At 33.8% G+C, this 25,607-nt stretch overlaps 2 protein-coding genes across 2 annotated transcripts; both read right to left on the bottom strand.

Annotated features, from left to right (window-relative positions):
- Window positions 1-2,271: 2,271 nt before the first annotated feature.
- Window positions 2,272-10,296, bottom strand: LOC132750060 (actin-3-like). Its single transcript, XM_060739999.1, has 3 exons — window positions 10,069-10,296; window positions 8,599-9,343; window positions 2,272-3,385 (listed from the first exon to the last, which is right to left on the bottom strand). Exons 1-3 carry the CDS (start codon window positions 10,195-10,197, stop codon window positions 2,649-2,651), a joined length of 1,611 nt encoding a protein of 536 aa, XP_060595982.1. The 5' UTR covers window positions 10,198-10,296; the 3' UTR covers window positions 2,272-2,648.
- Window positions 10,297-14,207: 3,911 nt separating this feature from the next.
- On the bottom strand, window positions 14,208-25,298 carry LOC132750059 (tartrate-resistant acid phosphatase type 5-like). Its single transcript, XM_060739998.1, has 5 exons — window positions 25,071-25,298; window positions 20,081-20,205; window positions 18,839-19,036; window positions 17,948-18,095; window positions 14,208-17,063 (listed from the first exon to the last, which is right to left on the bottom strand). Exons 1-5 carry the CDS (start codon window positions 25,239-25,241, stop codon window positions 16,800-16,802), a joined length of 906 nt encoding a protein of 301 aa, XP_060595981.1. The 5' UTR covers window positions 25,242-25,298; the 3' UTR covers window positions 14,208-16,799.
- Between the last annotated feature and the right edge of the window lie 309 nt (window positions 25,299-25,607).

Genomic DNA, 25,607 nt, shown 5'->3' with positions numbered 1-25,607 from the left:
TTAGTATCATTCAGTAAATTACTGAATACAAAGGTCACCTTTAATCAGATAATTACCTTTAAGGACATGAATGGTGACATGTCCGGGGTCTCTACTCAAGGGCGGATGTACTCTCATTACGTCTAGAAAACACGCACAAACGCGTTTTATTAAGTGCGCTGTTTAATCGAACCAGTATATAATACAAATACTAGTAAGGTTATTACAAAAATTACAAAGTTTATTGGGAAAATAATAATAATGAAAAACAACCAAAGCAACTAAGATCAGACATATTACAAAACAGCTGTTTCCTGAAAGATCATCTAGTGATAGGAAAAATGTCATGTTTCACAAAATATGTAATAGTTTAATAAATAGTATATCATTCAGATATCTTCTCTTTACATAACTTCGAAAGCTAGGAAAAGTAGAAACAGTAAACACTATAGCTACATCACCAAGCACTTTTACCGTATGCTCCTTCGGAACACCTCGCCGATTATTCCTAATTTGAGCTTATCCATGCAGATACAATTCGATTTTTTGAAAGCCAAGTACTATATATATACGTGTATGTGTCCAATATAGTCATTCTTTTAAAAACATTTTTTGTAACTTACTCCATAAGGGCATTTTTTGTAACTTACTCCATAAGGGAAGACCCGTTGCTAATGTTGAGACAAATTGTGGGTCAATCCTTTTGCCAAATATGTTTTACTATTGTATTGTAACTGTCTTTTACGGTGGCACAAAGGTGACATGTGTGTGTTTTTTTTTATCTCGTGCGCACGAGATACTATGTCGTGGCCACGAGTTACTAACTCGTGGGAACGAGATAATTAAGTCGTGCGCACGAGATAATTAACCAATCAAAGATTACACAATTTTAAGAATTTTCCCAGTTAACTAGAAATGTGTTATATGACAAGGATGCCCTGTCAAAGTGCCATTTATACAAGTAATTGACTGGACAATGATTTTACATTTAGCGTCATTGTGACCCTGATTTTTGACCCAATGACCTCAAAATTATTAGGTGTCATCTACTGATCAGGTGCAATGATCTTTCTAGGTTAGATAAACAATGGCTTATTCCTTCTAAAGTATTCATCTGACAAGGATTTTACATGACGTATCATGGTTCCCTTGACCCTAGACCTCAAACATCCATATAGGCTATATACAGGCCATAGGCAAGTCCCTACCAAATAAAATAAACCAGGACTTATTCCTTCTCAAGTTATCGTACAAACAAGGTTAACAGGCCGTTGTACGTACATACTCTCCAACTTTACCACAAAGGGCCATAACTTTGTCAGAATTAATGTCTTTTTTATGGGCCTTGGAAGGTGACTTTCTAATATGATTGTTAAATTATCTCGTGCGATCGGCTTAATTATCTCGTGCCCACGACTAAGTGTCCCGTGGCCACGACATAGTATCTCGTGCGTCTGATTTAATTATCTCGTGGCCACGACTAAGTAACTCGAAGCCACGACTTAGTTTCTCGTGCGCACCACTTGAGTAACTCGTGGCCATGTCATAGCATCTCGTGTGCACGAGATATATAAAAACGCACAAATGTCACCTTTCTTAGTCGATCAAAATATTTTTACCATCAAGTGCCTATGTACTGACTATCATGCTTTTAGAAACCGGAAGTACACCTGTACGCCTCGGAATTGGTTCACATTCTAAACTTGATTATGATTTTCAGACATATTCTTAGTCATAATATAACCGAAACTACGGTGTTCCGTTTCGTGCATCGCGGGTGGAGACTAAATAAAAAATCACGATTGTCCAAACGGAATACCGTACGAAGCAGACTTTTCCATGAGTGTCAAATAACATTCGTTACACTAAAAAAAGCGAGGTTTACGCAAGCATAAAGTGGCTTCGAAGGAACTGGTTAAACGGAAAGGGATAAGTCAAATGTAACCCGAAGAAAGTTGTGATGTAAGTGAAATGATTTGTCATAAAAGTAGCAAAATGTGATAGTACTTTTACTTCTGTTAGAATATTATTTAAATTACCAAAAAATATACTAGGCACCTTAATTTAACGGCAATTATGGTGTATTTCTTTAATAACTAATAATGTGGTTGTTTTTGTTGTTTGTCTTTTTGGCCAAGCGAGTGCATTTTTCCCGCGTCCTTTTATTTTGCGGAAATGGTATGAAAAAAGTTCCATTCCTGGCCTGTCACTTCTATATGTACCTTAAGCACAGTGTTTCAGTAGAGGTTCGGGTGGGATATGAGTAGTAGGACTTAAAAAGAGTTTAACAAATTTCGTTTTATTTGTTGTATTTTCTATTTTTATCTCTTTTAGCAATTTAAATTTAAATATATATCATCTAACTTACTTACTTAACATAATTTACATATCAAAAGTTTGAATTTAAATATAGATAAAAACAGTTTTAATTACTAAAACAGTTAAAAACTTAGATCTATGAAAAACAATAAAGAACATTTTATTGCACAGTGTCCCACATTACTATATCACTTTTACTATTCCTCTTGTACATACAATGTATTTTTAATGATACGTGTATTTCATTTACATTTTTGTCCGTAGCGAAATTCAAAGGACTATTATTATCAAAAATGAAAGTTCAAATAAAGTGAGTTTGTTGGTCAACATTCTTAGAGAGTTCATAATGTCTAGAAACATTTTCTGTGTACAATGGACGGTCCAGCTTCGTCGTATTCCTGTTTGCTGATCCACATCTGTTGGAAAGTTGAAAGTGAGGCTAAAATAGAACCACCGATCCATACAGAGTATTTTCTCTCTGGTGGGGCAATGACCTTGATCTTCATTGTTGCCGGGGCAAGGGAAGTAATCTCCTTTTGCATTCTGTCTGCGATACCTGGGTACATAGTTGTGCCACCTGATAAGACGATGTTGGCATACAAGTCCTTACGGATATCAACGTCACATTTCATAATACTGTTGTATGTTGTTTCGTGAACACCAGCGTTTTCCATTCCGAGGAAGGAAGGCTGGAATAATGCCTCAGGGCAACGGAATCTTTCATTGCCAATTGTTATAATTTGTCCATCAGGTAATTCATAACTTTTCTCGAGAGAGCTTGAGGTTGCAGCCGTCTCCATTTCCTGTTCAAAGTCCAAGGCGACATAACAGAGCTTTTCCTTAATGTCTCTAACAATTTCTCTCTCAGCTGTTGTCGTGAAAGAGTAACCTCTCTCTGTAAGGATCTTCATCAAGTAGTCAGTGAGATCTCTTCCAGCAAGATCTAAACGCATGATGGCGTGAGGAAGGGCATAACCTTCATAGATAGGTACAGTGTGCGATACTCCGTCGCCGGAGTCCATCACAATACCAGTGGTTCGACCGGAAGCGTAAAGTGACAGGACAGCCTGGATAGCTACATACATGGCTGGGGTATTGAAGGTCTCAAACATGATTTGAGTCATCTTTTCTCTATTGGCCTTAGGATTGAGAGGGGCTTCAGTGAGAAGTACCGGGTGTTCTTCTGGGGCAACACGGAGTTCATTGTAGAAAGTATGATGCCAGATTTTCTCCATGTCGTCCCAGTTGGTGACGATACCGTGTTCGATTGGGTATTTCAGAGTTAGAATACCTCTCTTGCTCTGTGCTTCATCGCCGACATAGCTGTCTTTTTGTCCCATACCAACCATCACACCCTGAAAAAAAATGCATATGCAAATTAAATAAAAAACAAAAACGATCAGACCTAACATGATTTATTGTGATTCAGCATCGTAAGACCGACCTTAATGTACTCATTCATTCATTTGACTTTATTTTACTGGGACACTAGCATTCACGTTAAGAGCAGTCTAATATTGGAATCTTTGAATTTTTCATACACCGAAATCAACATTTTGAATTTATTTTGAGTCATGTATATGAAGTATTTCATGATATATTTTGTGCAACGTTTATACAGTGTAAGAATTTGAAAAGTAAGCTGATGCTGATTAAAATTAGACATAAATATATTCAAATTTTCAATTTCATTGTCAAGTTTTTGTCAAGGAATCTCATAAATATTGTAATTGCCGGAATAAAAGGCGATTCGCCTTGCCAACTAGTATAGAGTCAGGTCGGCCTGCACTTCCGTGTAGTCTGACCAGCTCTGTTCTGTTGGTGCCTTTTTTTCTTCTTATTTTTTTGTATTTTGAAATTGAATACCATGGACTGTAATGAATTCATAGAAAGCCAACCCCGTTGTAGAAACTCGTCAGGGGAAGGTTTAATAATTGTTAACTGGTTCGAGAAGAGTCTGAAGAGTTGGAGAGTATTTTATTTATTTTAGTAAACTAAGCGGAATATATTCTGTCTACTATCGTGTTGACTCGGTTAACTTTAAATGTTCTGATGAAAAAATGGGCGTATCAGATGGTGAGCTAATAAAATCGCATACCTGATGTCTGGGTCTGCCGACAATCGAGGGAAACACGGCTCTCGGGGCGTCGTCGCCGGCGAAGCCAGCCTTGCACATACCGGATCCATTGTCTACAACCAAAGCTGCAACATCTTCGTCACACATTTTTATTTATTTAATAGTTACTTTCCTTTAATAACATAAATACGAACGCCCAACTTAATTATACTGATTTCACATGTAAAGATATGTACATATATATCAGTTTGTTATCAGCATTTTAGAACAAACGTGAATATCTAATCAAGTCTATTCCCATATTTGGACATACACCCTATAGTTCGATACCTCCATATATGGTAATAAGATACTATGCAACGGTAATGGCCCCAGTTACTGATAGGGCCATTCTATTGATTTGTATTTAGATATTTGTTATCTATTTATGGCAAACCCGATCAAAAAATTGAATAATTGTTTAATCGTAGTTTAAATATGAAACAATCCAAAATTTATCTCAATTGATATTTATCCGTAATATTTAAAAATACATATGACGGTATGTGCACTGACGGTATAGGTAAAAATAGTTACTTCTTCAATGCTTACATCAACAAAAATTGCGCGTATTTTATTGATATGTATTAAACATATTTTCCTAGATAATAAAAGTATGTTGAGAATATGTCTGATTATCCTCGTACACGTGCATCAGACACGAATCTTAAAAGAACCGCCGGGATTCGAACTCACAACGTTTAGGGGCAAATAATTTTAAATCTGAACTAGTTAGGCACAGAAGCGCTATTTTAAGTCGTATATGCGTTGTTAACTTTTTAACTTTTTTTCATAAAAACGTATAAATTTATGTTGATGTTTATTTTGTAATTGTTTTTTTCCCTTAAAGTTGCCGGCAAGTGTGAGTTACATGATCTGATATTACATACATTAAAATTACATATAGCAGATAATAAAAATTTTCTATAACAAAATATTATTATTCAATATTCATCATATAGATGTTCATTCAGTCACTTTGAACTATTTCCAAACAACTTTTTATAATTTGTGAGAAAAATATCAGAATATAATCATCTGATATATTACAGTAAAACACTGGAAAGCATGAAACAAAATAATAATAAAAAGAGCAACAACAAAAACGTACTTAAAATTGAAATTTTAGCTCCATAAACCAAAACATAGATGGGACTTTAAACCTGAGTTAGGCGATCATTGAATGGGTCTTTAAAGTCTGTTGGGGCGTCCGTGGTCGTTGACTTCAAACCACTTGCCCCTCACCGCTGTGGGTTCGCATCCCATTCTTTCATGTGAGGAAGATATCCAGCTTACGGAACGTGGGTGGTTCTACTCAGGTGCCCGTTCGTGCCTGAAATAATGCACGGAAGGGCACTTGAGGTCTTCCTCCACCAGTAAAGCTGGAACGTCGCCATATGACATATACTGTGTCGGTGTCACGTAAAACCAAATCAAACAAACAAATTAAGTCTGTTCTTACTGTGATGTGAACATGTTTACTCTGGTTATCATAACCACTTAATATAAGTGATATATAGAGATATATCCCGCGTGTCATCTTGTACCAAACTAACACAGATAAATCTACACTGGCCTAATCACGCCTATATATTATACCTATATAATATCAGTCATATATAAAATGTATATTTATTGACACATAAAGAGGAGGAAACGACATAACAATACAAATTATTTTGTAGAGTACGTACAGCGTAAAATTATTTTTTTATACATCTGAGAATTGCCTGATATATTTGGCTTTCACAGGAAATACACAGGCATAATTTTCATTTCTTCGTTTTTATTTTTTCATAAATTATTCTGTAAATGTCCTCAAAATAAATACACTAGGCAGTTATAGGAACAAAAAATTTCTTTCTTATAAGGAATAAAATGGTGGTTTCCTAACTTGACCCACGTGGGTCAGGTTAGAGCGTTAAGATTTCACAATAGTTGCCACAGTGAACTCTGGAAACGTTAAAGAACATGTCAAAGGTGGATGACTTAGACTTGTTTTAGTCATACAATATCCACAGTATCTTTTTTTGTAATTTCCAGGGTTTGAGCACATTAAATCATTTTAATATTCTGTCATTTATTTGCCCGTGTATCTCTATTGATCTATAGAGATATTATTATTTTCACAAAAGCTTTTCATTGCTGATGCCTTACTTTTAGTTTCCAAAAGCAACTCATTGGTAACATACCTGAGTACTCTGTTACTTACTACTTTTCTCATTTAGATTTAAGATTTTGTCTGGAAGTAAAAAAACAACAACAAACAACAACAATTTGTTTACATATTGTAAGAAACTTTTCATAAATTTTGTGAAAAAATCTAAACGTATAATTTTCAGTTATTGGGGCATTTTTGAAAGTCATTGTTTGCACTGTGTTTAAGGAATAACTTTAAAGAATCGGACGAATTCATGAGTATCCTGCACATTCGTGTTGAAAGTGTATAGTGGTCTTAAAATGAGTCAATTCGCAACAGTTTTACCCTTTCGTACATTGCATAGTTCAAACACACGACTAATTCTAAATTACTAAATTTCTGATACTGGACTGGTTTGTTATTTTTGGGATATTCTATTGCAAACCACAATTACTTTAATTTGTACAATGCGATTGACTGGTTATTTTAGAATCACATTGCTGCCTCTGGTTGATTTTTCACAGCATCATACTAGAATCTTTGTCACTTAGACATCAGTAACACAAGTGCTTAGTAACTAAGTGAACATCAGCAGCCAGTGTTACTTGTTTAAACTTACAAACGATTTTGTATCAATCACCGGAATGGTTAAAAAACCAAGACATTTACTCAATGGTTCTATGTTTGGCTGAAAAAAGTAATACTTAACGTATATAAAATAGCAAATAATCTAAGTCTACTCCACACAAACACCCCTGAACATTTTTAAGTGGCCAACATCATATGGCTGAAAAACTGTTACTCTGAACACTATTACCTGGCCAAAATTATATGGCTGAATATGGTTACGCTGAACACTTTTATTTGGCCGATGTTATATGGCTGAAATACTGTTATCCTGAACACTATAAAATGGCCAAAGATATATGGCTGAAGAATTGTGTTTTTTTTTCGATGCACCTTTTATTGAAGAGTTCTTCCATCTTGAAAAATACTATAAAAGTAAGTTAAAAAGTAAAATTAAGTATATGCAGAATAAAATGTTATAGATTCCTGTCAACACTGCAGCATACTGTCATTACTGGCGCCAGTTATACAGTGTGGTATTTATGTGCCTTGTACACTGGTGGTCATATGCGGAAATAACTCTTACTTTCCTCGTAGTTAGTTAGTAGGATATATTTGGTGGCGGTACAATATAAAACAGCACTTAATGATTAATTAAGTGATACTTTACAAATATATTTTTATCAATGGTACGATTCAATAAATACAAGATGAACTTGTTCACATATACATAATTTATTTCAGCATAAAGTACAAGTATAGCATTTTACACTTAATATAAGTTTCAATAACTCAATAATAAGTCTTGATTTATGGTACTTTACAATATGTAAAATTCCTTTTGTGAAAGAGAATCCTTGTAGAATAAGCATATGTTTGAACATATAAATACACATGTCCTTATATGATTAATATCTATTTTACGTAATATGTTAACAGCGAAACCGGACGTGCGATCTTTTCCTAACCGCAAGAGATTTTTTGCTGAAAATCAAAATGTTATGTTACACAATAATTTTGGTAATAATTTTCATACCATCGGTTTAAATGGTCCGTCATTACGATATAATTTCAAATTAACCTTTTCATTGATATAAGTTTCATCAAAAGCCTTTTTTTTACAATTTATTGTGTATTTACTAAGTACTTGAATACCTTATGTAGAATCTAATGAAAAAAGTATTGTTTTCATTATTTTGAATATTTGCTAATGAAAATTAGAAACATTTTCTGTGTACAATGGACGGGCCAGATTCATCGTATTCCTGTTTGCTGATCCACATCTGTTGGAAAGTTGAAAGTGAGGCTAAAATAGAACCACCGATCCATACAGAGTATTTCCTCTCTGGTGGAGCAATGATTTTGATCTTCATGGTTGATGGAGCCAGGGCTATGAGTTCTTTCTGCATACGTTCTGCGATTCCAGGATACATTGTTGAACCACCGGACATGACGACGTTAGCGTAAAGATCTTTACGGATGTCGACGTCACACTTCATGATACTGTTGTAGGTCGTTTCATGGATACCTGAGGATTCCATACCAAGGAAAGATGGCTGGAACATAGCCTCTGGAGCACGAAAACGCTCGTTACCAATCGTGATGACTTGACCATCGGGGAGTTCATAATTCTTTTCCAGCTGACTTGATGTCAATGCAAGTGACATTTCGTTGTCGAAGTCGAGAGCAACATAACATAATTTTTCTTTAACATCTCTTACGATTTCTCTTTCGGCTGTCGTGGTGAAAGAATAACCACGCTCTGTAAGGATCTTCATAAGATAGTCTGTCAGATCTCTTCCGGCCAAGTCCAATCTCAAAATGGCGTGAGGAAGAGCGTAACCTTCATAGATAGGTACAGTGTGCGATACTCCATCTCCAGAGTCCATCACAATACCAGTGGTACGACCGGAAGCGTAAAGTGACAGGACAGCTTGGATAGCTACGTACATGGCTGGTGAATTGAAGGTCTCAAACATGATTTGAGTCATCTTTTCTCTGTTTGCCTTAGGATTTAGAGGGGCTTCGGTGAGAAGTACGGGGTGTTCCTCTGGGGCAACACGGAGTTCATTGTAGAAAGTATGATGCCAGATTTTCTCCATGTCGTCCCAGTTGGTGACGATACCGTGTTCGATTGGGTATTTCAGAGTTAGAATACCTCTCTTGCTCTGAGCTTCATCGCCAACATAGCTGTCTTTTTGTCCCATACCAACCATCACACCCTGAAAAAAGAATGAATCATGTTCATGACAATAAAGATTCATCTGCTTTACTAATCATTCATATGCAACATGGATGAGAATGTTTTTTTAAGTAAAAGAGACAAAAATCTCATTTTAATCAAATTTCTTACAAAATGGTCGGTACAGATGATTAATATATAGATAAAAGAAAATCGATTTGTTTTTAAAAAATGAAAGCGTGCTGTTGATATTGAAGATGTTGATCTTGTTGCTGATGTTGTTGTCAGTGTACATGACACTAATGCTCGCTACTTGTCCCTTTACGCTGTGAATTCGATTCTTGATTTTTTTAAGTTGGAAATGATACTAAAAGCGAACTCTATTGCTACATAAAGTATGTAAATCACGTATCTTAAAATTTGAAACGTATGTAAAAGTTAATCATCTACACATTTTTTTTTCAAACTAACATTGAACTTGTAATTCCGTTACTCATCATAACTTTGTTGAAGTATCAAACAATGTCAGACGGGTAATAAAAGTTTAACGGAACCATCGACTTTTGATAAGAACGTTGATTCGCCCCTTACAAGAAATAAACCAACATCTTGCTGGCTTCCAGTCAATTACGGAATGCATAAACTTGACCATGGAGACATCGCACAAAAATGTATGGAAACTATAACATGTTTACATTGTTTTTATATTGCGAACTCTGAATGAAAACATCCAAAAATAAAATGTTTTAGTAATATTAATCATACCTGATGTCTAGGTCTGCCGACAATAGATGGAAACACAGCTCTCGGGGCGTCGTCGCCGGCGAAGCCAGCCTTGCACATACCAGATCCATTGTCTACGACCAAAGCTGCAACATTATCATCATCGGCCATGTTTTAAATAGATTTTAGAGTCTTACACAAACCCTGTAGTAATGTTAAACAAGGAAAACAGACTGTGCAATCAAAATCTATCAATTTTGTACCTTTATCTTAAAATCAAAGGAAATACGACCAGGAAACCCCAGATACACTCGGAGCACATCGTTAGTCAACAGTAGTCCTTATCCGAAGTTTTACGAAAATTGTCGAAAACTTGCGATTGTCCTGGATGTGGTGAGACAAATCCATAAAAGGAGTGACTGTGTGCTCTGCAAACCGAAAACAATAGCTAGATACTACAAGTTTGAAATACATGTACATCTTTTCCGGAGACAATTGACATTTCATAGGAAATCCTGGTTTAAATAAGTGGCTATTCTGACTTAAATATGTATGTACATGCATCGATGTTTGAAACACATGTATTTAAACATTAAAAGATCGAAATTATGTTGATTTCCTCACAATTTACCGGTATATTGATAAAACTGATTTGCCCTGATATTCCGGGACACATAGCTTTATATAGAAATACAAGTGTATGAAAAGACATACGAATAAAATATCTCATCAAGCGTCATGAATAAACAACAAAAAAGGCACCAAACTCGTAGAATTCAAAATGAGCCGCGTCATGACAAAACCAACATAATGGGTTTGCGACCAGCATGGATCCAGACCAGCCTGCGCATCCGCGCAGTCTGATCAAGTTCCATGCTGTTAGCTTACAAACCCTATTACAAGTAGAGAAACTGGTCGCAACCCCATTATGTTGGTTTTGTCATGACGCGGCTCAAATATCTTATTCTTTTTATATAAAAAAAACGAGGCTTAATTAGTCATGTTTATCTCATATTATTGTGACCATGATAATAAGTAAGTACTATATTCACTTTTTAAAAACAAAATTAATAAGGGGTCTGAATTGTGTAATAACAGCATACCGCATTTGTAAATGTTTTCTTTTTAAATACAATATAATTCCTCGCTTTAACGAGTTTGAATCCCATCAGTGCTTGGTTTTAATATTGCAATGTCGTTTCCACAAGATAACATGAGATTTGTAGTGTCGTTGTTAAATGAAATCCTAATCGCCATCTTCGGCTCTTTCAATTCTTCCAATAGTCTGGAATTCCTTTGCCTTACACTTCGTTAGTTTCCGTAGTAAAAGTAGGCAGGGAACCAGACTATATGATCATCGAGTTTGAGCATGAATTTGTTGATTTTTTTAGGGTTTGAGCGGAGCTATATATATCCATGGGGTTTAAGAGCAGACCCCGTTTCTGAGCGAGTCTTTATTAAAAAGTGCTCTGACGGTTTGAGCGACGCCTAATACGGGTTGATCCTGGTTGCATCAGGTTTCGAGCGACGCTTTGAACACTGAAAAGTAGCATGCTTTATAGAGGAGTATAAACATTAGCTTTTAGATGAGAGGCTTCGTTGAGAAGTAACCCATTTGTTTGAAAAAAAAACATTGTTAAAGGCCCATTATGCCTCAGAAATGCTATCATTATTATTTCACAAAACCTAATTTTTTTGTAATCTTGTGACAGTTTCCAAAAAATACTCATTTGCCATATATATGAATTATCTTTATTTCTAAAGAATTTATAGAAAATAGATTATTGAGGCATAATGTTCCTTTAATGTAACTCAGATTTTTGAAATTGCGATGCCATGCAAAGCTTCTCCGTGTTTCTGTTATTCTATGCAGATTATCCTTTAGTTTCAGTCAAGCAAAATTATATGCAAAGCGAATACGTAAAAGGTTTATTCATAAATACGTTCCGCGCAAATGCTACTATATTAACGATATATATATATAGATATTGTAATATGTGGGTAAACAAGCTGGAGAGATTAAACAAAATTTTAACACATCAGCAGTTAATATCCGTTTTTACCAAATATGGTCATATTCAAGCTACAATTTATAAATAGACCATTGTATTTATCTAACGTTTATACACTTCAATCGTACTTACATATCTATGATATTTTATATATGTTTAATAGCGTTAAGGCCAGAGTTATTTACGTATGTGATTTGTTGTAACTGATTTGCACATTTACGGGAAGAAATTGAATATCACGATGTTCACTTATCAATGACAAAATACACAATGTGTTCCCATAGTACATCCATTGTGTCCGTGGTGTATTCTGATAATTCATAGTGTTCCTAGTGGTTATCCATAAAATGTCATCAGAGTATCTATTTGTTTTCATAGTGCAACCACTTTATGAGAGCACTTTGTGTACACTATATGTACACTTTGTGTACACATGAGTGTACACATAGTACGCACTCTGCAGCTAGGGTACATAGTGAACCCTAGTGTGTGCATGATGCATAGTGTACCCCTAGCGTGTGCATAATGCACCCCTATATGTGCATAGTGTACCCGTAGTGTGCGCATAATGCACCCCTATGTGTGTATAGTGTACCCTAATGTGTGCATAATGCATCCCTATTTGTGCATAGGGTATCCTAGTGTGTGCATAATGCACATCTAGTGTGTACATAGTGTACACCAATGCGTACAAAGTGCACCCCTAGTATGTGCAAATGTGTTTTTATATTGCACCCGCAGGGAGTTTATAGAGTACCCATAGAGTGTTTAATTTGTGCTCATAATGCACCCTTTAGTGTGCTTACAATACACTTATTATCTGTGAGTACTCGCAGTGTGTTCATATTGTATCAGGGATTGTGCCCATAGCGTGTCAAATACGTTCTCATAATGTTAAATTATATGTTTAATATGTGCTCATAATCACTGTGTCTCCATAGTGTACTGTCAGTTAAACATTGAACTATAAAAACAACGGCCTTGTAATTAACATATCACTTGTCAACAGGTCATGTCCGACCTCAAGTGTTTATATGCCCATATATGATAAGTTTGCTACAACGAAAACAAGGGTCTATAAAGGAAGAACAAATATAGTGTTATAACGGATAGGAAACGAAATGCTTACTAAATATTTAACCCCTTAAATATCTCTAAACGGACATGTCTATCTTTCAATCTGGAAAAGATAATTCACCATTTAGGGGGGAAATCTCATAATATGTAAGAACTGAATAGCGAACAGTGTAGACATTATCAAGCGGCATTAGTGGGGTGGCTGATCCTGGTCTCACGAGAGGATAACGCAGACATTAGGCTGCACACCTCCAGACGGAGTAAAAACGTTTTGAAATAAACAAAAATCTTTACTAAAATTAAAAATAAATATTTATTTATTTCAACCTATATGAGGCTCTTTGTGCAAATCATGTAGTTATTTTTTCCTTCTACCGAATAGCGCGCTATATTTCCATTGATGCGGAAGTTTCTTTGCGTTTTATATAAAACATTCAAGAAATTTTTTCTAGATTTCCATAAAAAATGCATAAATCTAGAGCCGTGCAACTTTAAAAAGAAACGGTTGAATTATTTCAATACTTAAGTGTGTAAAGTATTTGATCATTATCATTTTAATACACCAAGCTGCCATAATTCAAATAATATTTATCGGGAGGATAAGATTAAAGGGAAATAAATGATGAACGTTGTTATACATACAAGTCTATTTGATTACCCCCCTTTACTCATGACTAAAGAAACTCAAGCTCGCACCTCCAATAATCTCTCGTCGTCTCTCTTTTATTCTATAATCCTCTTCTTAACAACTCTTTCTTTTTAACCTTCTTTCGATTTTTCTAGCGAAGTCAGGAGTACATCCCTGCGATGTGTTGGACATTCTTTTGTATTACATTTAAACATCGCAGATCAAGAGCAGTTGCACCAGAATTTCATGGAAAAAAATCATTCAGTCACAAACATTTTATTGTTGCCGTTTTGACTAATGCCCAGGTGGGGTGACAGGCTGCAAGTAATGGTACTGATGTGCACAAATACTCAGTATGTAAAGACGGCGAGAAAGGTCAAGTCCTTAGATGCTAATCTCAAATCATTTAAATAGCTCGGATATGAAAATAACATATACACAATGTACAAGTATATAAAAAAAACTTGTGTAAATATCTTTATTCGAAAATAAACATTTCATGCATTATATAATGATTTATTTGCAAAGATAATCAGACATACAGCGTATAAATATGAGTACAATATTTCATAAAATTGTTGTACAGAATTTATTACCATGCAAGTGTCAAGTTGTTTTTTGGTAACACTAAACATTTCAGAATTTTTTTTTTTTTGCATAAAGCAATGTCATTAATCTAGAACAAAAAGTTGATCACAGAATTCAACCCTGTTTAACACAGAATTTACAAGGTTTTAGACAAATAAATAACAACACTGCACAGCAACGCACACCCAGAGTTATCTTTTGATATTTTATTCATTGCAAGGTGAGCAATTCCCTTATGTATTTAAATTTTGCATACTGCAGCAAATATTGAATTTCAATCTTTCATTTCTCTGGAAAAACAACACAAAAATCGTATCAAAACTATACCTAGTGAACAGATATGAAATATTATATAATTTTACAAACTATATCATAGGGGTACCCCTATACAAAGACCTAAAAAATCAGGATAATTCCATTTTAAAAGTGCTCGAGTTTTCAATAACATTTATAACAGTTCAATCCAACTTCACATGCAAAATATTATTCCATCAAGTGTACTTGTTTCTACACCATGATGGTATAACTTAAACTTGTCTTATAAATATATATATATAATAATATACAATATTGTGTATTTCTATATTTTTGGTTGGAATTCCTATCAAATCAACACAGCTAAGTTCATGCGGTGGATTCTGAATTTTACAAGTAAGGGAGATCTTCTGATTCTACTAAACACATTATTTCAGGCAATATTAGATCATTTTTCTTGAACAGCACTGGTTTCTTTTATTATCACAGACAAAAAATGCTATATGTAGGATAATTCAAGTTAAGGAATGTATAATTTGTCATTATTTTCACAATATTTACAATAAACTTTCAATATAAAATCAGTAACAAATTATAGAGTGGAGGTTTTGAAAATGTTCAAATATGCTACAAGGTTTTTTCTTCACAATTTGCACTTCAATAAATAATGTTTAAAACTAACAAATTAAAACAATATACATGTACATCTCAGTCTATTTAGTTACTTTTAAAGTACTAACAAAAACAAACAAAAACAAATACATGTACCAGTACTGAGTATTTCTTTATCATTAAATGACCTATACAGTGCAGCGAATAAAAAGAGAAAAAAAGCATCAAACATTTTGGAACAATTTAGTTTATGAAAATAATCTTAACAATATTTTTCTTGCAAAATTTTATTTATAAGATTTATTTTGCTAGATTACTTTCACACAAAACAAAATAAATTGTTAACCTTTCTCTTTGTGAAGCAGACCAACACCTTAATTTGCAAAACTTTGGACGTTTGCAACCTGTTTTAGAAAGGCACACCTAGGTTAAAAACACCCTGTTTTGATTTACCACATAAGTATAAACGTAAATTGATTTTAAACTTCATTATTTTGTTTCCTTATTAACTAAAATCTATTACACAGATTGCATTTTATCCTTGAATTCTGGAATAAAAAAATGAGCAGCCTTAATGCACACAGTATGGAGTTAGGCTAGCTTGCTTGCACATCATATCAGTCCAACCAGATTTTATACTATTGACTGCCCCAACTTCAAAATTTTGAATTGATATAACCAAATCTGATAATGAATAGTTGCAAAATTAGAAATGAAGTCCTTGTAATAACATCAGCAAGGTGCAAGAAAAATACACTGTTATCAGAAATATACACATAAACATGACCCTATACAGGTGGAAGGTCTCCATTTCACACACCATAACACACATAAAATTATGTAAATTTAGTGCAAAATTATAAAATAATTCTTTGAAAATATACATTTGTTCAATAAAATAACATAGAGAAAATATATATATGGCACTTATCTCTGCTGCTGCAACATAATAACAACAATAATATTACATACATATCACACTAGAATGAGTTTGTGTTGTAACAATGTCATATTAAGACATCTACTTGTCATAACAAACTCCAGCTTCAAGTACTAATGCCTATCAGTTTTAAACATTGTAAATGGTGAAATATTGCCATGGCAACAAACTTACTATCACATGAAACAATATTAACAATCACAAAAGAAAATCAAATAATGGGGAGAACTATGGTGTATATATATGCACATATTTATAATACACTTAAATGATAAATATGTTAGTTAATGGACAGGATTTTCTAAATGACTGATTATAAAAGCTTGACAAAAAGTCACAAAAATATACACTGTATCGAATCAACATCATCACATGTATTAGAGTTAAGTTATGCATTTCATGTTCTATTTTTTGGCAACTGTATCATAGGCATCTAAAAATTGACAAATAATTAGCCCATCTGTTCCAGTCAAACTATTATATCAAATACAAAATTATAAAAATTGCTGTTCTTCAACTTGTGCTAAAAAATCCAAAATTTACACTGTCAATAAATTTTGATTTAACCAGAAAATATTAATTTCTCAACTTGCGCTTAGAAAATGGTCGAAATACAACATTATTAATGCCACCAATTCAGTGTCAGTGTGTTTTAGATAAACTAATTTTTAATTTTGTGAAGTTTTCTTGGAAGGAATGAATGTTGATAAAGCTTGTGACTCATTCCATCTATATAGGTCATGGTCATATTCTGGGGCGTGGCCTCAACGTACGAAAATCCTCCCAGATCTGCCAGTTTTGCCCAGTGGAACTTCAGAGAATCTTTTGGAACATCATCTTCATGGGCTTTACTAGTGTCTACAAAATTAGCTGCCCCGGTAACAAAGTATTCAATTGTGTGTCCATCCTCACTACTTGTCAGATGCTAGAAAAATAAAATCACATTCTTACTCATTAACCTACAGAAATTGTGTAATGGATTTGTCCAGTTTTTAACTTGGAACTTTCTATTCAAAGTTTAAGGAATTCCAATATCAAACTACCAAATTTAAGCTTCCAATTACCAGTTAAGCCATGGACATTATAGAGCATTGTCAGGATGATCTGATGTGCAGGTTGGCATGACTCTATACTGGTGGCAAAGGTTAATCACTTGCAGGTTTTAACAGGTTAAACATTTAAATATCTGACAATTATGCACAATTTTGCAAAGAAGAACATATAAATGTGGTTTACTAATACCAATCATAAAGTAATGTTATTTTGAACTTACATCAACTAACATTGTAGTTATATAAGTAAATATTCTAACATTTCTATGAGGAAAGGAAAACAACTAGGAAACTACAAAATTGCCACCAATAGGTAAAATATACTTGTGAAAAAGATATGCAATTTGGAGTGCACTGTTGTAGAATAATGTACTGCTCAAGTATAACGGCACAGTTATATAATCACAAAGACTGGTAGGTCTGAATAAATAATTACAAAGCATTTGAATGTTTAATCATGCATCCCTCTTAGACAATAGAAGAAATATTAGGAAATTCTGTGCTTAATGAAGCTCCACATAATTTTACAAATTACTGTTGTATAGTTCAAGTTCAATTACCAGTTTCTCCACAAGTAAAGGCAACTTCTCTACATAAATTGTTTGAAACAGCAGTGTAGAAACACAGAAATACACATACAATGTATGGCATCACTGAATACACATGGGGTGCAAGACTCGAAACTAACACATTCAAGGCATGTTAACCTAATTCCTTTACCTATATAGCAATGCAGGCATAAAAATAGAAACTTTACCTGTAAGTTATGATCATGGCCATTAAAGTATGCAGAAACTTTGTACTTATATAACATTGGTTTGAGCCGATCAAGTAAACACTCAGTTGGACCATGTTCTGCTATGGAGTAGACTGGAAAATGTCCCGCAACAAGTAAATAATCAGCTCTGAAACAAAAAACAAATCTGTTTGTTTGGCAAAACAAATCTTAAGAATATTTTAGTCATATTTAGAAAATGGTTACAAGTGTAACTGTATTCTGAAGCTGTTCATACCTGACTTTCGTCAAGTTAATGACAACAAATCATCCCTGTAGACATGTTACTCATCATGTGTTCAGTATATTCTGGATAAATAGTAATATGCATTGTAAACTTTCAAAGTATTGAAATTAAATCTGTTATTAACACTTCCCACAAATCAGTTCTGAATGAAAAGCGAACAGTGTTAACCATGAGCAGACAGCTCAAATGATCTTGGTCTGCTCAAGTTGCATGGGCAGATTCAATCACTGCCAGCATGCTAACGATTTATAGAAGACTCATTCACTGTTCACATATGCCATTAACATGAATACATCCAAGACACAAGAACATCAGCTAATTTTTAAATGTAATCGTTCATATTGACTTGCCTATGTTATCAGTATAGACCAAGATAGCTCACAAATTTATTCAGGCCATTTAGGCTTAATATTACTGGGGACTTAAAGTTTGACCCCCCCCCACACACACACACATTTATCATTGTACACTTCCAAAATACCAGGTAGGTAAAATCCATCATAAAAATTTACCACGGTCAAGTGGTTTTCAAATTCCTAAATTTCTGAAACATGCAACATGTATTTAATTGGGTGTATGTTAAAGCTTTATTTGAAAATGCCTGTTTATTAACAAGTATAACATACATTGATGTCTCTAGTTGCTTTTCTATCCAACGCCACTGATCCTCAGCTGCCTTTATATCTTTAGGTCCCTTAGGTTGATCACCAATGAAATCATGTCTTGTGTTACCACACAACAATATTGTGTCAATCATCACAATATCTACTGTAGCTCCCCCTGGGATTGGAAATCTCAAAGCATAGTAATAGTTGGGAAAATTCCTGAAATTCCAAGAATTTAGCATTTATTGAATATAAGGTTTAGCTTTCTGAAATTAGTGCTGCAATCCCTCGATTATTATCTTGTTACATGTAAACAGATGATGGTGTCTACAGCCCAGATGATCTTTATCTCCACTGGTTGCATGGGCAGATTCAGTCACCACTAGCATACTATGAATTAATAGAAGACTGTTCACAAATGCCATTAACATGAATTCATCCAAGATACAAGAATATCAGCTAATTTAAATTAACCCTTTTAATGTTATTGTCATATTTACATGCTATCAGTATAAAACCAGGATTAGTCACATATTTATATTGATGGCTTCTTAAATTTTGACCTAAAAACCAGTGACTATAATGAAAACATCATATTATTACATGTATTTTACTGAAATATTATGCTACAGACACGTAAACAAGATGCCCCATCCTAGAACTCTACACTTATGTACTTATACTTATCAAAGTTGTGCACCAGCTAGAAAGCTATAGTTACCATGTTCAAATTGATTTGCATTATTACTCAGCTGGTAATCAAACATGGAACCTCTTTTATATGAGATAGCCACAATACCATTTGGCCACTACTAATTATTGGAATAAAATATAAAACTCAAATTATTGGTAATTAAAATCATTTTACTAGAGACAAGTTCAAAAAAGATACAAGCTTATTTTGAAGTGTATAAAACTTATTATTTGCTGTCTATAATTGCAAAACTATCGTTAAATTTTGAAAAAGAATCATTCCAAAATACCTGTCAATAATGAATATGGCTGTATATTATCCTAAAAACAAATGGTGCATGCATAAAATTATTGCAACAGTTAAAATCTTACTACACATGTAGCAGCTTAATGTTTTGTTCTGGAACTTCAGATTCTGTTTACATATGTGTTAATATCAAACAGATATAAAACTGTTATAAATCATTCGAAAATCGATCACAACATTACGGAAACATTAGATATAGCTTTATACCCTTTAAAATCAATCAAAAATAAATAATGATTCAACTAATATATAGAAATTCCTACCATCTTTTTGACCTTTGTGAGTAAGCAATCTGTGCCGAGACATTTCCATTATGGTCATGATTTCCTGCGACCAAATACCAGGGATTTTGTAGCTGATCATAGTTGTACACTTTTTCAAATGTGTTCTGTAATCATAGAGAATAAACATTAGCATATTATAGAATTCTTACCCTGATAAATTTGTTATGTATAATATTGGACGTGTCCTGCTTTGAAAATTAGAATAGTCCATTTGAGTTGGAGGGATTTAAATATAAAAATTGAGAAGCCAATGGGCCTGGTTAGGATGGCACATTCATGCTTTACTATTGGGTAGAGGAAAGTCATCACTGCTGCATGCTGTAAAGTCTAAATTAATTCTCTCTGTATTCATTAATTAAAAATGTTTTAAAAATGAATGTTAATTTTAATGAATTAATTTCATTGCTGTACATTAAAATATTAAAAATAAAGTATTAAGACATTTGTAACATTTGTGTCTCAAATAAGTCCACAAATAATGAAACATGCATATTTTAATGATTACCAACTTAAAGGCCCAACTGCACTATAAAAGCCTGCAGATGGCGCTAGGGCAGGTTTCTTATTAATTTTATGCATGCTTCACTTCAGGGACCCTTTTTCAAAGATTTAAGATTAATTACCAAATGCATTTAAACAACACTTGGCATGTATGTAGGCATATATATTCTTGATATAGATTGACCAAAATTATTCAAAATAAAACTTTGTTAAGTGTGTTTCTGGAAAAAAATACTGGCTGTCAAATTTGAAATTTGAATTTCCCTGGGAGGAGCCAACTGATCATTACAGGTCATGAACCTTCAGTAGTAAACAGAAACACGTGGCAGTGTTTATTTCAGTGAGAGAGATTTGTAGCAGACGATATATATTTCAGGGAGGGAGATTTTCAGCAGACGACACATTGGAATGCTGAATACATGATAAGAAAAAAAACAATACCTTTTACTGATCTTACTTTATCAATAAGTATTTATATCCAACAAATTTACAATAATCCATTAATCTATGATTTTTTTTAATTTCAAAGTACTGATTCAACTTGTATTTAAATGGTTTAAACTTCATGAAAACAGTAAAAGTAACTTCCAGGTATATTTCATTTACTCTATATTTTGTTGTAAATATCTTGAAGTCAAAATTACATTTCACAAATGTTTATCAAACTAAATGTTGCATTTGTATAAAATTTTTATATATTAATAGTTTAAAAATATTTTAAATTCCTGTCAAGATCATTTTTAGCAGGTTTTCTTAAAAGAAATGTCCCATGTAAGGCACATCCTTTGGATTTGGATATAGTTGTCTGACTTGATGCAGGACACAGTCAGGCATAATTTCCCTTACAGTTAGTTCAACATGTGCTGCACGCATAAGTCTCTCCTTTCTTTCTAGATATACACTATTGCTCCAAAGTCCCCTTCTGTCGAGCATAGTCCAGTATTTTCTATAAAGTTTTTTTCTTATTAAGTTATTTCCTGGTCTTGCTAAGCGACCATCTCCTAACCAGGCCTGAGGACTTGCAGTCACACAGGGGGAACTAAGACAGTGGTGACAAACATCTGTATTACGGGTAGCCAGTTCAGATGATCCATTTTGTTGATCTGTTGACATGTTTGCATTCTCTTCAGAAATTTCTTTTTCGAAAACATCTGAGTTTACTGACTTAGTCTCAGTGGATGTTCTGCTCAAATTTTGATACTGGGTACTTGTTGCTTCAGTATCGTCATCACTTGATATTTCAATATCCCACCCATGAAAATTGAATATTCCACAAGTAATTTCTTTCTGTTCTTCTGTCATATAAATCACATATCTCTTTTTCTTATTATCCTGTGCCATTTTTTTAGAATTCAAATTTGTACGAAATATATAAAATCAGATTATAACAGCTTAAAGATTTGCACTATTTCCCTCCAAAACAAGCATCCTATGTGAATTTTAATTCTACATGGCAGGCCATACAATGAACAATTATACTTCATTGTGACAGCATCTTAATTAGGTGTTGGCAGATTAAAATGTTTCCCAGCAGAGTTTACAGTTAAAACAATGTGAAGCTGATATCATTTTCATTTGTGTGAATTCATTAGTAAAGTCAGGTATACAATATAGTGATAAACATGGATGATAACCATAATCAACAAGTTGAAGATCATAATAATGGAATAAAAAGAATACGCTTGGAATTACGTAAGGAGCCAAAAGCCTATCCATCAAATTCTGGTGAAAAAAAGACGTGCAAGAAATAAAGAAAATAGACAAATAAATAGAAAATCAAGAGGCAAATTGGAGTACTATTACAATGATGAGTCAGAAAAAACTGAATTGTTTAACAAAATTGACAAAATAAAATTGTTTCTTGGTGGAGGACAGTTTAATAAAAATATCGACGTTTGAGCTACTCCACAGGCTTTGTGATTTTTTTACTTCTCTGAATCTACCCGTTGAAGATAATGTGACAAATGAAAGTTTAGACTTTGAGCCAGAATATCAATATTGCACCTTGGAAGATGCAAAAACGGAAGACATTTTTATAGGATGTTTATCATCAGTTCAAAAACTTATAACACAAGTACAAGCCCATGATATAAAATGCAAGGAAAGATTAAGTCTTGATAAATCAAACAACAAAAAAATGCATGGGGTAATGACTGCCAATATCAAATGTAAGGAGTCCCATGCCTTGAGCTGGATGTCCTCTCCACACATGGGAAACGGAACGTTTTTAGCAAGTTACAAATTTTGTCATGGTTATTTTTCCAGCGGCATACTACCTAACCAATTTCAAAAACTGTGTGAAGCTTCAGATATTGCAGATTTTGGGGAAAAATATATTTCTGAAATGATGGAGACTTACAAAGGAGCTGTAGAGAATGAAGTCTTAGAATCTAAAAACAATGCTCTTCAAGATGAAATTGCCATGACCACTGCACTTTTGCATGATGATGAAGTACTGACAGGAATAAATATTGTTACGGATGCACGCTATTGTTGGCGCAAAAATGCAAAGTTCACTGATGTCGTCTGCCTGGGTAAAGCAACAAACAAGTGCATTCAAGTTGAGACAGTCACCAAGTCTGATGATCCCAGCTCTCAACGGCATGAACTTGTAGGAGTACGACGCTTATATGATTATCTTGACCAGAAGGACTGCCCAGTAAACATCCATGCACATGACAACAACAACCAAATAACTAAATATGTCAGAGAAGAAAGAAGCCCAACAACGAATGCAAGTGATACTTGGCATATGACCAAGGGCATAGCTAAAGCTGCAAGAAAAATAACAACAGGCTTCAAATCAACACATGGAGTTGTGTGGCATGAGGAACTGTCTGACAAAGCTGCTGCATTAAAAACTCACACATTCCATTCAATGAAAAACTGCCAAAATAATCCCGAAATTCTACGAAAAAAACATACTTAACTTTGTTGACCACTACAAGGGCAGTCACGACAATTGTCTACCAACTTCTCGATGCAAAACAGATCCACATTATGAATGTTTCCAAATACACCATCAAAGATGAAAAAGCTGTTTCTATTCTTACAAATTTTTTTAAAATCAATTGCCAGTATACAAAGATGCAGAAAAATATAGATACTGTATGGACACTCACTACGTAGAATCATTTAATAATGCATTATTACAGTATGGAGACAAAAGAATATGTTTTGGATTAGATGCCTACAAAATCAGGATTAACTTGGCTGTCCTTGACTGGAATGAAAATGTGAATCGCCCTCAAACATCAGAAAGGCAGATTCCATATAAAAGAGATCCTTCAAGAACATACAGCATTCCAGTGAAAAAAAGAAAAACAACTGACTTCAAAAATAATATCTGGACAAGATGGCTTGATAATGTCTTTTAATTAATCTGATTAATCTGTGAGTTATATAAAACATCCATTAAACCTCTCCTGTGTAAAATCAGCTGTTTTTGTTTACATTCTCTCTGCAGGTTAACACTGCATGCTATTTTTAGCTCAGGGTTTATAACAGACAGTTTTACATCACTGATTAGTCACACCCACAAATACTCGCTGCCGCGGCAGCGAATGTTGCCCCTTTAATCAAGTGATGTTCACAATTTTGCATGGTAGCCTATCTGAATACAAATCTAAATAGCTACAATGTTAAGTATTTTTCAATAACATTGCACATCAATTATCTACAAATACTTGCACTATAGAAGTGGGTGGAAATTCAATATTTAGAACACTAACAAATAGACCAGGATATTTACATTTCAAAATGATATGTAACAATAAGCTATCACAGTACAAATGTACATCCACATCACTTTCATATGACAAATCTCAATTGCACAGATAAATTCAATTCCCCAGATTCACTATCTGATAAATAGTTTGAAATTTGTAAACCAGTCACTGTTTGATATTTAACAAATTGTTTATGAATATATTGTTGTTGTTTTTTTGTTCAGATAAATGTTTGTTAGGTTATCATGTACAGATTTTAACAAAAGAAGCACTGTTAACATCATTATTGTGACATGGGGGCTTTTCTGTTTTTGTAATTGGAGGGATACCAAAGATGTCTCTTTGTGTATTATTTTTGGTATCAAGAGGCTGTACTTAAACATTTGCCTCACATTTTGAGTTACTTAATAAGTTAATCTTTGAACAAAAAAAACCCCAAAAAACCCCATTGCTTAAAAATTAAAATGGTGCAACTGAAGCCGGCTATCTTCCTGCAATAATACTATCAAAATGATTCCATTACTTTTAGCTTCTATAAACTGATTCAATATTAAACTGATTTTATATCTTAAGGTTCTCTGGGTTGATTTTTAATTTGCAATGATAAAATCATAAGGGCACTTCCCAGCTTTACTGCCCCAGAAGCCTATCAAGCATTATTCAAGACAAAAGTTGGCACTGAAGTAAAACCACCAACCTTCTGTAAATATGGAAAACTTTCTAAAGAGTAAGAAGTATACCTTAAACCTGTCATCATCTACATCTTTTACTCCATCGAAGTAGAAGTTATCTCCGAGAGCTAGATTGAAGCTTGTTTGGCACCTACTTGTAACATCTGCCATCTGTTTGGCAACAGCAACTTCAACAGGGGTGTCATATGGTGAAAAAGGCAGACCACCCCAATCACCCATTACCAGGAACCGCAGGCTGTCCAGTCCATAACAACCTGCCAATGTTAGTCAATATAATATATACTAAAACAGGTGTTTCAAGAGTAACCATTACTAAGTAGTTGAAAATGAACATATGAGAATGCAATTTTTGCTGGAGATACATCTTAGGAATTGCCAGAAATGCAAGAAATGTATTACAATTATATGATTTATGTTATGTTTGACATCAATTTTAACATTTTAACAACTGTTACATCAAAATACTAAAAATTAAAATATATGGGATATAGGTTCAACAAAAATAATTATGTTTACTATATAAATATCCATTCAATATACCATATAATTTTAACACTTTATAAAGGACTTTATCATTTATTATTA

This window comes from Ruditapes philippinarum, unplaced genomic scaffold (assembly GCF_026571515.1).
Source record: "Ruditapes philippinarum isolate M1 unplaced genomic scaffold, ASM2657151v2 ctg1451_1_1_1_1, whole genome shotgun sequence".
NCBI lineage: Eukaryota > Metazoa > Mollusca > Bivalvia > Venerida > Veneridae > Ruditapes > Ruditapes philippinarum.
The sequence above is the reverse complement of the archived record's forward strand: the minus strand, read 5'-3'. Positions and strand labels throughout refer to the sequence as shown.